At 38.6% G+C, this 14771-nt stretch overlaps 1 protein-coding gene and 1 long non-coding RNA gene across 3 annotated transcripts in view; one reads left to right on the top strand and one right to left on the bottom strand.

Moving 5' to 3' along the window:
• Positions 1-7112, top strand: part of LOC118542140 (uncharacterized) — a 32041-nt gene extending 24929 nt beyond the window's left edge. Inside the window, exon 2 of the long non-coding RNA XR_013446386.1 lies at positions 6980-7112. This is a non-coding gene — a long non-coding RNA (uncharacterized LOC118542140). The remainder of the gene's footprint in view (positions 1-6979) is intronic.
• NUP54 (nucleoporin 54) overlaps positions 1-12932 on the bottom strand; it is a 32056-nt gene extending 19124 nt beyond the window's left edge. Inside the window, exons 1-5 of one of the 2 annotated variants that reach the window (XM_036102047.2) lie at positions 12815-12932; positions 11979-12140; positions 9079-9162; positions 8835-8981; positions 1033-1259 (exon numbers count right to left, since the gene is read on the bottom strand). In XM_036102047.2, coding sequence (XP_035957940.1) covers positions 1033-1259; positions 8835-8981; positions 9079-9162; positions 11979-12140; positions 12815-12881 — 687 coding nt within the window. In that variant the 5' untranslated portion in view covers positions 12882-12932. The remainder of the gene's footprint in view (positions 1-1032; positions 1260-8834; positions 8982-9078; positions 9163-11978; positions 12141-12814) is intronic. The other variant, XM_036102048.2, reaches the window with a different exon arrangement.
• Positions 12933-14771: the final 1839 nt, after the last annotated feature.

Consider the following 14771-nt stretch of genomic DNA (forward strand, 5'->3'; position numbering starts at 1 on the left):
CAAAAGTATAAAATTTCAACTATATACACTTAAAATTTCTTTTTATTAGAGTGATGAGATAGAGAGATGTTCTTTAGTAAGATAAGCTAGTCACTTTTTGTTGTTTAACCATGTTGAGAAGGGTCTGATCCTCAGGCTTGCAGCTCCAAACACAAGCTTACATACATATTGATTAGAGACTGACACAGGCAACAAAAAGTGTTGTTTTTTTTTTTTTGCCACTGAAATGTGGCTGGGGTGCCTAGGTGGCTCAGTCGGTTGAGTGTCTGACTCCTGGTTTTGGCTCAGGTCAGGATCTTAGGGTCGTGGGATCCAGCCCCAAGTCAGGCTCCACCGTACTCGGAGAATCTGCTTGGGATTCTCTCGTTCCCTCTGCCCCCCGCACACATGCACCCTCTCTAGAAAATTATTAAATACGTCTTAAAAAAAAAAGTAGCTGAAGTATAAACTGGATTGCAATACATTAGTTATTTTTAATGCCATCGAGTTGACGTAAATACTCTCACTGGCTGATGAGACAATCTCTGAGAAGCCAAATTCAAATGAGAAGGTTGTTTGGTAGGCATGGAATCAGAAAGAAAAAGATTATACTGTTTTAATGGCTTTAGCATCCAGTTATAATAGTTGACAACAGAATTATACATGCCAAACAGCACATACAGTCTGTCTGCTGGCTGGGGTATACATTCCTGGACAATGTTACATGAGTATCACCAAATTTAGTTTTGGGTCTCCACTTTATAGATGCCAAGCAGACCACTCCCCTTTCGTTAACATTTTTTCCTCAGTTTTAAATTACATTCTGATCATACCTTCCTTCATTCATTCATACTCTGGTCACCTTCAATCACATATATGTAAGAAATCACTTCAATTTAATAACTTCTGTATCTTTAAAACAAAAGTATAATTGTACCATATTCAAGGAGTACTAAAGACCAAGCAATTGTTTCCTTCGTATTATTTTAATCCAAATATCACATTCTCTCTTACACACACTCTTCACGTGAGGATCAAAAGAAATACTAATACCTTAAATCGGCAAAAGGGATTTTCTTGTGTGAATTCCACCGGTGGAATGTTATTGTTGAAATATCCTTTTCCTGTGCCCCAAAAGGCCTGCAGCTGATTCCATTTTGCTAAAATAGCGTCCCTCTCATCTCCCAACAGCGTTGGAGCAGAAAGAGCACTTGCAGTATTTATCAGTTGGCTGGACTGTGTAGGAGCTTGTGTGGGCTGACTGAAGAGACCACCTAATGCTAGAAATGTACCCCGTAGTTAGTATTTAAGAAAAAAAAAGAATCCGTCAATTCAGATACTAGGTATGGTAGGCCGAATAATGCCCCTTCCCCCCATCATGTCCACATCCTATCCCCAGAACCTGTAAATATGTTACTTTACACAGCAGAAGAAACTTTGTAGATGTGATGAAATTAAGAGATTGAGTTCAGACTATCCTGGATTATCACTAAGTGAGCTCAACACAATCATAAAGGTCCTGAGGAGGGAAACGGGAAGTCAGAGTCAAAGTGAGATGTGAAGACGAAGGAAGGGGCTGGCTATAAGCCAGGAAATGCGGGGAGAGAGACTAAAAGCTGGATAAGGCCAGGGAATTGATTCTCCCTTAGAGCCTCAAGAAGTAACATGGCCCTGCCAACACCCTGATGTTAGCCCAGTGAAACCCATTTCTGAATTTCTGATCTCCAGAACTATAGGATAATAAATTTGTATTGTTTTAATACACTAAGTCTGTGATACTTTGTTAGGGCAACATTAGGAAACTAATATACTAGAAGAATCCTTATAATGTTAAACTTACTTTTCTAATGATTATCTTCTTAATACAAGTAATTCCATTACCAGTACACTAGTTGGATTCATATTAGACCCACATAAAAAAATGCATATGGATATGATACGGAAAAGTAAAGTTTGTGAAGTTGCAGAATTGGTTTTTAAACCTTTATTGCTATTACATGTGTGTAATAAATACAAACTGGAGGACACAAAATAAGCAAAAAGAATCATTATATCATTGTTTTATCAATATCAACTTAATCACTTTTCCTTCTCTTACTACAAAGAAGTACATAGTAAAAAGAAAAACAAATGAACTAATAATCATTAGGATTCTAAGCTAAAAGCTTTAGCAGGCCGTGTAGCTTTGGGTAAGTCACTTAACTTCTCTGTGCTACAATTTCTCCAACAGAAAAGGTAACGTTGTTAGATCAGATCAGTATCTCCAAAGTGGGAGGTTAAGTATCCCCAGTACATGAAATTATAGCTGTCAGGCAACAGTTGAGTCACTAAATAGACTAATTCACATAACAAGAAGTTATCTTTTAATTATCTGATAATATATTTTAAAAGTCTCAGTTTGGTACTAGTCTGCCTTTAATGACTCACAACACCTGCTTATCTCACATTTTACCAAAGGAAAGCGTAAGTCTAAGGCTCAGAGCTTAAGGCAAAAGTATTAGCTAGAATCTATTAACACTATTACATTTTCTGTGTGCTTAATTTCAGTTATCCTGTCTTTATAGCAGATGATACTGGCTTTCCAAAATTTATAGCAGTAATACAAATCTTCCTTTTAAAATAAATATGTAATGTTTAAAAGAAAACTGACTTAAAATTCTTAATAATACAAATGGTATAGAGATAAGAGAAAAATCATGAATACCAAAATGCTCTGAGTTTTAGGGCCACTATATTAGATGATACTTAACTTTTCTTTCAGATCTAAAGGTTCTAAGTACCACAAGGTCACTGGGGCTGCTACAGGGCTAGAGAGAGTCTCTTATTATCCTCCAGATGAATAGTATTAATTTCCAAATGGGAATATATAAAAATTGTAAAGAATTGGACTAGAAGCTAGAAGACTTGAATCCTGGTCATTATAAGCTCATAAGCTATTTATTGTAGGGGCGCCTGGGTGGCTCAGTGGGTTAAGCGTCTGCCTTCGGCTCAGGTCATGATCCCAGGGTCCTGGGACTGAGCCCCATGTCGGGCTCCCTGCTCAGCAGGGAGTCTGCTTCTCCCTCTCCTTCTATCCCTCTCCCCACTTGTTCTCTCTCAAATAAATAAAATCTTAAAAAAAAAAAAAAAGCTATCTATTTTAGCATTGGCCAAGAAATTCCTAGGCTTTATCTCTTCAACTTTTAAATGAGATAAACTATGATCTGGACTGATTTACACTGAGCTTCCTTTTTACACTTCAAACTAGATTATAGCAATACTAGTCTACTCAGAGTTCACTAGCTGGAAGGCATTGAGGAACTCAAATTACAAAACCCAATACACTCTTTTCAAACCTTAGCATATTAGACTTCTCATACCTTTCTACATTCTCAGGGCCCTCATGCTGTTGATTAGCGCTTAGCTCCCAAAGAAAATCTTCAACTTTCACTGAACACACATCCTCCTTGAAAAGCTCTTTTCCTTTACATTTCCTGACAATATATAGTCTGTCCTGGTTTTATATATCATACATACATACATTCATTCATTCAACAAATACTTATTGAGTATCCACTAAATATCAGACATAGAGCTAAATACTAAGGACAGAGTGGTAAACAAACTGAGCACATCAAATAAATAGTAACAACTGTGGTAAGTCCCTCAGAGAAATACAGAGGTCATCAGAGTACTAAATGAGGGAGCTAATCAAGTTGGGGGCGGGAGGTCAAGGGAAGGCTGCTCTGCTCCACTAGAAATTCACTAAGGCATAAAAGAAGCAGTCAGCCAGGCCATGATGTAGGGGCAAAGATGAACAGCATGGGCAAATCTCTGGTAAAGAGGAGGAGGAAGATGAACCAGCAGAAGCAATAAAGAGTACTAAACAATTAGGTAAGAAAAAAATAGACCAGGTTATCGAAGTTAAGGGCTCATATTGGCCAAAACTGACAATCTGAGCATCAAAAAAAAAAAAAAAAAAAAAAATGCAACCAACTCAAGCACATTCAATTTATTAAAACTCTTGCATTCAGAATTATATTTTTTAAAAGATAAAAAATTTTAAAAAACCTCAATTCCTTGGACACCACTGGAAATAATCGGGCCACCAACAACTTCTTACAAAAACTGTCAACTAAAAAGAATTTAGCCTGCCTTTCCTATACAAATTATATTTCAGGGTGACCAAGCAATCTTGTGGGATGATTAAAAACTTCTTTTACAGGGGCGCCTGGGTGGCTCAGTCATTAAGCGTCTGCCTTCGGCTCAGGTCATGATCCCAGGGTCCTGGGATCGAGCCCCGCATCGGGCTCCCTGTTCAGCGGGAAGCGTGCTTCTCCCTCTCCCACTCCCCCTGCTTGTGTTCCCTCTCTCGCTGTGTCTCTCTCTGTCAAATAAATAAATAAAATCTTTAAAAAAAAAACAAAACTTCTTTTACAGAATAGTTTTAGTGTGGAAGGGAGGGCAGAGTTAGGAAATCACCATTTTGCAACTCCTAATAAAATAACTGACTGAGGCAATGATCATCAATGAATGAAACCATTAAGTTAAAGACTGATGGGGAACTTTATAAGACAGATTGGCTGTCACCCCCCCGAACCCACTGATCAATCTCAGCATCACCAAAAGAGGGATACACCTTCTAATGTGATGCAGTATGAAGTACACTGCACAATTGGCAAAGTATCCATGGCAAAACGTCAAATTTGAATCTAATAAAGTACCTAAAGCTAACTTCATTTACCAGAAAAATGGGGGATAAAGTTAAATGATACTACAAGCAAACAAATCTCCAATTGGGGACATTTCACAGGACAACTGGCCCAGTCTCTCCAACAATTCTTGAGGGGGGAAAAAAGGAGTGGGGAACTCTCTATACTAAAAAGAAACTTGAGGGGTGCCTGGGTGGCTCAGTTGGTTGTGTCCGACTCTTGATTTCGTCTCAGGTCATGATCTCAGGGTTGTGAGATCCAGCTCTGCATCGGGCTCCACACTGGGTGTGGAGCCTGCTTAAGATTCTCTCTCACCCTCTCCCTCCCTCATCCCCAACACGCTTTCTCGTTCTAAAAAAAAAAAAAAAAAAACCTTGAGATATGATAACAAGAAAATGAATGTGGGGATCTTGTTTGGATCATGATTTGAATAAACCAGCCTTAATGAAACATATGGGGAAATGTGATTAAGGACTAGGTATTAGATGATACCAAGGAATTATTAATGGTGAATTGGAATGAAGTCCATGTTTTTAAAGAGAGAAGCACAGTACAGTGAGGGTGAAAGGACATGTTTGGGATTTGCTTTAAAATACTTCAGCAATCAAAAAAAAAAAAGCGGGGGAGCCAAGGAGATAGATAAAACAAGTATGGCAAATTCTGACTTGCTGAATCTATTCAGTAGACTATGGGGTCGTTTTACTCTTATTTTTGTGTGTTAAATTTTTCATTTAAGTAGAAAGTAAGTATTCATTGGATTTGAGAGGATTAATGATCTTAACTGTTTGAGTAAAGAAAACAGAATCCAGATCAGTGTGGGCTAAGAGGTAACAGAAGACAACAGAGGGGGATCCCCTTTTCCATAACTATTTCATGTAGTTTATGAAGAGGAGAAGAGAACAGCAACTGAAGTGTGATGTGAGATTAAAGTTGTTTTGTTTTGTGGTTACTGTTTTAAGAAAAAAGAAACTTCAGGTTGTTTAAATGTGGATAAGAAGGATCTTTGGGGAGAGAACTTGAAGACTATTTTGGGGAGAGGGGTGTTGCTGGAAAGAATAATCAACAGTAGAAGGGTCGCTTGGAAGAATGAGATCCAGAGCACAGGTGAAAAGGGAAAAGGATGAGTATAGAGGGAGGAAGATAAACAGATTTGGTAGTGGGAAACTGAAGGAACTGCAATGAGGGATTTTATTTTCTTTTTGAAGTGGAGGTCAAGGCCATCTGCTAAAAATAAGAATAGAGAAATCTGAGATTTGAAGAGAATAAAGGTTTAACTGTTATAGAAGGTGGGAGAATAAATTAAATAAACTTCTAAGGATTACCAGGCAATGTTGACGCCCCAACTTAAGTCAGTGATTAAGAATTTAGAGGTACTATTCAATCGTTTGTATTGTGTGATTTTTCTCAAGCAGTATCCGGACAGACAGTTGGGCTTTCACCCGCTTGGGATTTTTTACCCCCTCAGGCACATGATACAATGACAAAGTTTAGCATTTGGCAACCAGTGACTGAAATGGAAGGACATGGAATCTAAGCTAATTAGAGAGGTTAGTGAAGACAAGAAGGAGCTGATGGAAGAACGGATAATGGTCTAAATGGTCTAATGGTCTAAATGAAAATATCACTGATCTAAAGACCTAATGAGGTCTAGGAACAGCTATATTCGAAGTATTTAAAAAGGCAGGCTAAAAGAACAATAGGTTGTGGAATGTTCACACCAGTGATTTTGAAATTAGAACATTTTCAGATGTTGCCAAGGTCCAGGGTAGGAATTGTTTAAGAGAAATGGAAGAGGTTTTTGGAATAAAAGGTAGATGGCATGGCTGTTTGAATATATAGCCATGTGATGTTTAAATAACCCAGATAGATAGAAGTTGAAAAGAAAAGGAAGACTAACAGCCAGTTGCCAAAGTTTTCAATGAATAAGAGGTACTGTCCAGGAAGTCAGCAGCTGAGATTAGAGTATCACCGACAGTATTACCAGACAGCAAGCATCTCATACAAGCAGGGGTTTTAAAAATAAGGCAACAGTTCCATAATCTTTGCAGATTAAACTCAAAACTCCTTACGGCAGCAGGTCCCAAATTCATTATGATATGCCATGCAATGATGCTTTTATCAGTTATCCCCTCTGCTTGGAATACCCTCTTCTGAATTTATCCGACTAATTCTTTCAAGATTCAGCTCTTCTTTTGTATTCCACAACACCTTGTAGGGGTTCATTTTAGTGCTTTCACATTACATATGTATTCTGTATAACTGGATGTTTATTATTCTAATTAAATATTTGTTATTCTGTCTCCTTGTAGGCTATTAGCAGGAAATCGTGGCTTTCAACCTTCTATCACCAATGCCTGACATACAACATACAGTCAGTAAGTGGCTGCTAATAACTGAATAAGCCCCTTTATTCTGCGAATGAATAAAACCAAATTCAATTTCCCATTTTTCCTAATGAAAATAAGTGTAACTATGATACCTGAGAATTGGAGAGACTTTATTTCAAGAAACAAAAAAAGAAGTTCCCTTTCCCCTTCTTCTCCTAAAGTACTTGGATTTCCAACAAAGAGAAATGACTGAAATACTAGAAAGAAGAATTGAGACTACTATTCTATTTTCTTTGTCCTATTGGCCAGACAATTCTTGAAATTCATGTTTAATAATCTTCAATAACTGAGTAGGATGAATTTTAGCCAATCAATCAAGTTACCTCAGAACAATGAAATGAAAGTGATTTTAAGAGGTAGCAGACTGGAAAAGTGAAAAGAGCATTACATAGGAAGTCAAAGAACTTGAATTTATGTTTCTATCCTACATCTTGGGAGGTCTATGGAAGAGTCACAATCTCTCAGTTTCCTCTCTTCACCTATAAAATGGAGATAAGAAGAGTACTATTTCATAGAGTTCTTGTGAGAATTAAATAAATTAATCCATACAAGATAACCCTGGAGCATACTGCCATATCAGCTAGTAAGGAAGCTATCAAAGACTAATTCTAAGCTTGTGTCAAAGGACTTGGAAGCCAACCTGAAGAAGCTTGTATCTTTGGCCAAAAATGGAACAATTTAAGTATCAATAAGGATAATAACTGCAACAGATTAAAAAATACCAAATAGCTGAAATACTTAAGTTCCTAACATTAAATAAAAATTAATTGGTCTCCTTTGGAGAATCATAGAGAACCAACTCTTTATTTTGAAAACTAATTATAAATATGGAAAGAATCACCAAATAGTAGATAAAGTTTCTCTTTATAAAAGTATTCCAACAAATACATGGAAAAAAAGTCACAGAGTCGGAATAATACCATTTTGCAACCCCTGATAAATTAATGGATCGAAGTAATGATCACCAATGGCTGCTGCTAACACGACAAAGAATAGACATGATTGACATTATATACCTCTTGATAAAGAATGCAATACGACCTATAGTCTTGCAACCCAACAAAAAACTGAACTATCAACATAAATAGGTACCTACATCCAACCCAATTTACAAGAAACAGAGAAGACAACGAAATATGTTAAACTATACCACAGGAATACAATCCAGTAAAGTCCTGACTTGAAAAATTCTGTATGACAAGTATCTCATTTCTTTAACAAACTGGAAAAACAAAACAAAAAAAAGAGTGCTAACAGGGGAACTTACAAAGCTTTAAGACAAATAAAACTAAACAATAATGCTTACACACTTACATGACAAAACTATAAAGTAAAGAACAGATCACCATGAAAGAGGACTATAGTTCCTCTGATAGGGAAGTGACTGTGAGCGCAATGTGGAGGGCTTCTCAAGTGGCTGGCCAGAGACCACCTCCTGACATAGGCAGTGGTTACAAGGGTGTTCACCTTGATATAATTCATTAGGGTGTACTTTTGTGCAGTTTTCTTTTTTGTGTTACTTTTAGCAACAACGAAAATTTAAATGGAATGCTATTACACACAGAGGCTTTATAATCCTGATCCTGCCAATCACTCTTCTCCCCAGTTGCTATCATCATATATAAACATGAGAAGTAGCTTTTGGAGTCTTGTGGAACATAATATTGATAAATCTTCAAAAAAAGAGATCCATTAAAGCGTTTTGAACAGTGCGCTCAATGTTAGCTATATGTTACAGTTTTATATTTGAAGTAAGATGAAGGCCTCTTATACTTACTAGTTTGCTGTTGCTGCTGCTGTGTATTAAATCCTCCAAATCCTAGTCCAGTTCCCAAACCAGTACCTAAACCAGTACTACTTCCAGTTGTTGTGCCAAAACCAGTACCAAAGCCAAAACCTTTGTTCTGAGTACCACCGAAGAGTCCTTTGAAGGAAAAATGTAAATTGCATAAGTTAAAAAAAAAAAAAAATCTGATCTCTAGCTCATTCACTTCTACAAATGACTTAAGATATCCTCTTACCAGTAGTGCCTGTGTTAGCTGGAGCAGAAAAGCTGAATGCAGAACCTGCTGTTGTAGATGTTGTCCCAAATCCTCCAAACCCACCTAATTTAAAAAGGATAAATAGAAAGGAAGAGTCTTTTGTATACATAAGTAATTTCTTTTTCAAATTATTTTATCATTGCCACGTAAAAAGACAAAATATTTTGATCTAATTTTTCCTTTCTCTACTTTCAACTTCAATTTTTTAAACTATACTACTCATCAAGAAGTCAATGTTGCAAGAAATAAGTGACTAAGTATTTAAAATAGAAATACCACAATGCAATATATACCCCTCAACTAAAGGGCTGATTAACAGTTACAGGTGATAAAACATGTTAAGCCTATTACCATGTTTAACAAACTCTAAAATGATTATGCATTTACTTTCTAGAGTAAGAGCTGCAAATTCAAATGCCTACAAGATTTAGGCTGAGAACATTAATAAGTGAAACAGACAACATGAATAGTTTTTAAAAGTGGCAGCAGTTTCTAAATTCCAGCAGGTTACTGCTATGGGAGAATGGTAGTTTAGTAGTGTTGTATATTCCTATTTTTCCCAAGAGAAACAGAAGATCTAGATTTTCTATGTGAAATTTACAGAATTTTAAACCCTAATTCACTTTTTTTTTTTTTTTGGCAAAAAATTCAAATGTTTTTAAAACAGTGTGTCAAACAGATCATACTGGCAGACTGTGGTGCCAGTTTGCAACTTTGGCTTCGGTGAATTAACTTACATTCTCTTTTAGCTTATGTTTCTACTTAGCCTTCATGAAAACTTAGGAACTTTTCAAAGGAAACATAATGAACTCCCTACAACAAGAATGTGTTTCTTGAAGGAAGAGGTAAGGGGAAAAAAAAAACCCCACAAGTGGAAGGCAGTAGCAAGGAAGGAGAGCAGGAACTAGCACAGCTTTCTGCACTAGTCTGGCAACTGACAGATTTACAAATTTCATTTTTAGGTTAAGTTTAGAAATGAAACTCATCTTAACCATATGTAACTTGACATATGAATGGGATGGAATATAGCCAATCTATTTTTTTTTCTTATTGTCAGTTTTTACCTGATTACCAATGTGGTGCCAAGAAGACTTTTAAGAAAAATATTTGAACCATTAGTGCTGAGTTATGCCACAGTATTTTGCAATTCTAACTTTTAATCTCATATATTTCTAGTATAAGAGACAGATTCATGCTACATAAAAGATATAAGAAGGAAAAAACCCCAACCCTCTGATATTCATCATATAATTTTGATTTGGAAAATTACTTAAGAATAGACTGCATGTTGTAGCCATAACCAAATACTCTATTTTCTTGTAGGTTCTATTTGCAGTATTGGAAACCGTAAACATTTTGATTAAAAAAATCACCTAAAAGTATAAAACATTGTTCTCAGTCTTTTTCATTATTCTTCACTCCTACAGAAAAACTATTGATATATTCTGAATTGGCTACACAATATTAGTATCTTATCATGCTTTTCCTAATACCAAAAATGTTTATGAGTAATAGTGGATCTGCAAAGATACAAAATAAACAAGAATTTCTATCATCCCTTTGCTGAAGTCTCAGTTAATGAACATATATAAAAGTGGTTAAAATACAGTTATATTATCACAACTCAATACTTAACAATGATAACTCCAAATGAACATGAAATCAAGCAAATACCAACAGGTTTATTTATTGTTGTTGAATTACAAGCTGGGTGGCTTTGTTCGGAAACACAAATTTCAAAATAATGTTGTTTTACCCAGTGCCAATTTTAAGCAAACAGGGAATAATAAACATACCAACATGATCACTTAAAATATAACTTAACGATAACGGACAGCTTTATCTTTGGAATCCAAGGTTTCAAGTATTCTTCAAAACGTTTCAAATCAGATGCCAAGGTGATATTCGCACTGCAGTAACAAATACTGCACAAATACCCAAATAAATTTTAGGGAATAAATAATGTTTACCAAATGCATATAATTGGCATGGGCAGAAGTGGCATAATGTAAGAGAATATGGACAATAAATTCATATACGAGCAGCAGAGGAACAAGACTTTTCTATAGGATAACTATAAGAAGTACACACAGACCTATTTTAAATTTATATACACATATATACACATCATAGTTTGTGTTTTGCAAATTTCCAATAAGCTTCAACCTATATAGATACTAAAATCTTCATTATTTTTTTTAATGCAAAGATGTCTAGCCTACCTACTAGAACTCAATGCTATCTGATAATAAATTAAATTGCTCCGCTCATATCTCAAAAAATCCAGCAAAAAATTGGGGGCTCTTTCTATAATTACATACCTTATAGAAATGTATCCTAATCTGCTGAGTGGATCAAAGAAATACATTATTGTTGTTATACACCTTAAAAAAACAAGACAGGATACTGCTGTTCGTATAAGACTTGTTTCTCTTGGGAAACACAAGGACAATCAAATGAAGTTCCAATGAAAGATGCAGGAAAAATGAAAAAAAAAAAAAAAAATGACTGCAGGAGTCCAAGAATCCCAGAGAAATGGGCCTGACTGATGAGCTTCTATTTTGGAAGAGATACGTAACAATTTGGAAAACATATTCTACTCAAAATAATAATCCATTCCAAATTCTTATCACTTGGAAGGTATATTCTGTTCAATCAAATACAAGTTTAACAAAGGAACGTTATAACTTGCAAGACTTCTTAATACCAAATCTTTTAAGACAGTCAAAACTGGATACAAACGTTTTTGATTCGACACTAGAAAATGAATTTCCCTTCTTCATTAGACAAGTCGCTGTTCTTTCCAAAACTAGGAACCACAAAATATTCTTGGACTCCAGCTCCCAACATTCGTTACACATACGACCCGCAGTATCTACCTGCACTTGCCAGACTGTTACCAAAATTGAACGGAGTCGCCGAGGTAGTAGAAACACCGAAATTCCCAATATTAAAGTTCACTGCAGGATTAGCAGTTAATCCGAAACCCCCAAAATTAAACCCACTGGCGGTGGAGTTGGCAGTCTCAAGCCCACCAAATCCTGATAGGCGTGTAGACAAAGAAACAAAATTTTAAAACGGGAGAGGGGAAAGAAAAGAAAAAGAAAGCAAGATAAGGATTAGAAGAGTCAGCAGGTTTTACAGAAGGGAACAAAGACAAACCTTGACTTAGCTCCAAACGAGTTAAGAAAGCGGAGGCGGGGACAGGAGAGAGGAGCAGGAGCGTCAAGTCCCCGCGGCAAGAACCAAAGGGCCAGCACCGAAGGAGCCGCAAGGCAGCGCCCGCGGCTCCCCAGCCCCAACCTCGCCGAGCCCAGCAGAGGGAGCCGAGCAAGCGTTCCCGCGGGTCCCGGAGGCTGAGGTGAGGAGGGCAGGGCGGGTCTCCCACAATGGGAAAGAGGAGCCGCTCTCCAGTCTCTCCGAGAAGGGCTCCCCGGCGGCGGGAAGCGACCCCCAGGAGGACAGGGCCCTGCGGGGACCCACCACAGCGTGAGAGCCACAGGCTGGGCCTCGAATTCCCCCGCGGCCTCCTCAGGAGCCGCCTGGGCCCGCTTTGCCGCCGCCCGCCCTTTTCCGAAGCACCTAAAATCCCCAAGCAGCCAGGAGATCCCCGTCCCCCCACCCCCCGGATCCCGGAACTGGAGAATCTCGGACCGAGGGGGTGGACCGGAGGCCTCCCTTCCTCCCCGGGAGAAGGTCCGGAAGGATCACTCACCCGCGGGGGCCGCGGTGGCTGCAGCGGTGCCAGAGGTGCCCGAGGGAGCCCCAAAGTTGAAGGCCATGTCGCGGGAGCAGGGGACCAAAGCGCTGCTCCCGCGACACTCGGTGCACTCGGCTTTTCAGTCCCGCCGGGAAACTGCCTTCGGAGTCGGGAGTTCCGCCTCTTTTCTGGCCTAGCCTAAGAGGCCGGAATGCCGGAAAGGCTCAGGGGGCGGGGGCTGGAGCGGGAACGCCCCCGGTCCCGCCAGCTTCCGGGGGTTAGTGGCTTCCCGTGGTGTGGGGCGTCACAAGCGTGGGGAAATGGGGCGAGTTCGCGGGGGCCTGCTGTCGGAAAGCCCTTAAAATCTGCCTTAGGGAGGACCCTTGGAAAAGGTGTGCGTGCGGTTGAATGTGCGTGCGTACGAGTGTGTAATGAGGCCCAGGTAGGAAGGCCAAATCCTCATCTCCGTATTGTAGAGCGATGGATAATGCTAAAACTCATGAAAATAGACGAAGCAGCCTGTTATCTAGTCATGGTCATAAATTAAAAAAAAAAAAAAAAGGGTTAACAGAGGTGCCTTTGAGAATGGTATCTGTTTAGGTTCCTTTTTTTTTTAATAAATCTTCTAGAATTATTTGATTCTTAAACCTATGTGCTTGTATACTTTAATAAAAATTAAGATAATAAGCCATTGTGTCTATCAAAATGACAAATCCTTGGACCCAGCTACTTCTAGGAATTTATCTTATAAATGATTGGACAAAATTATGGACTACAAGGTTTTTGGTTACAGCATTGTGTATAATAACAAGTGACTGGAAACAAACGGGTTTGCTTAAATAGTTGCATTTATACAAAGGAATACTATTCAGACATGAAATGGGAACAGTAAAGCTCTTTATGTACTGAAAAGAAAGATCTCAAAGATGTATCACATAAAAAACAATTAGAATACTGTCTATGGTATGCTACAACTTTGGTGATGGAAAAAAGGGATAGAATATATAATACACATTCTTGTATAAAATATTCCTGGAAAGGGCGCCTGGGTGGCTCAGTCGGTTAAGCGGCTGCCTTCGGCTCAGGTCATGATCCCAGGGTCCTGGGATCGAGTCCCGCATCGGGCTCCCTGCTCTGCGGGGAGCCTGCTTCTCCCTCTCCCTCTGCCTGCTTCTCTGCCTACTTGTGTTCTCTTTCTATCTCTCTGTCAAATAAATAAATAAAATCTTTAAAAAAAAAAAAAAATTCCTGGAAAGATATATATAAAAAAGTGAGTAACATCAGTTGCCTCTGGGAAGATGAACTGGGTATCTGGGAGATGGGTGGAGGAAGACTTTTCGCTATAAACCCCTTTTATGCTTTTTGAAAATGTAAACGGTTTACCTATTCAAAAAATTAAATCATGCCAATAGTGGTAATTGCAGGAGTCCCAGTGAGAGTGCTGACCCAGGGAAGAGGACAGCGGGAAGGGAGACAGGAGCAGATGGACTTGATGACTGATGGGATGCGGAGGGAAGGGAAAATAGTCTAGCAAGAGTCCCTGGTTTCGGGCTTGTACAACTGGGTGGATTGTGATGCCATTCCCCAGTAATGGGAATTTGGAACGAAGACAAGAAAAAATGAATTCCTTTATTTTTTATTTTTTTTTATTTTTTATTTTTTTAAAGATTTTATTTATTTATTTGACAGAGAGAGAGATAGCTAGAGCAGGAACACAAGCAGGGGGAGTGGGAGAGGGAGAAGCAGGCTTCCTGCCAAGCAGGGAGCCCGATGTGGGGCTCGATTCCAGGACCCTGGGATCATGACCTGAGCCGAAGGCAGACGCTTAACGACTGAGCCACCCAGGCACCCAAAATGAATTCCTTTTTTTGCTTTCTGGATTTGAGGACAATCTGGCGGAGGATATCCAGCAGGTGTTTGGTATGTGCAGCTGAGGTTGAACTCAGACCCGTGTTTCGGCTGTAAGTGTTTA

This window comes from Halichoerus grypus, chromosome 3 (assembly GCF_964656455.1).
Source record: "Halichoerus grypus chromosome 3, mHalGry1.hap1.1, whole genome shotgun sequence".
NCBI lineage: Eukaryota > Metazoa > Chordata > Mammalia > Carnivora > Phocidae > Halichoerus > Halichoerus grypus.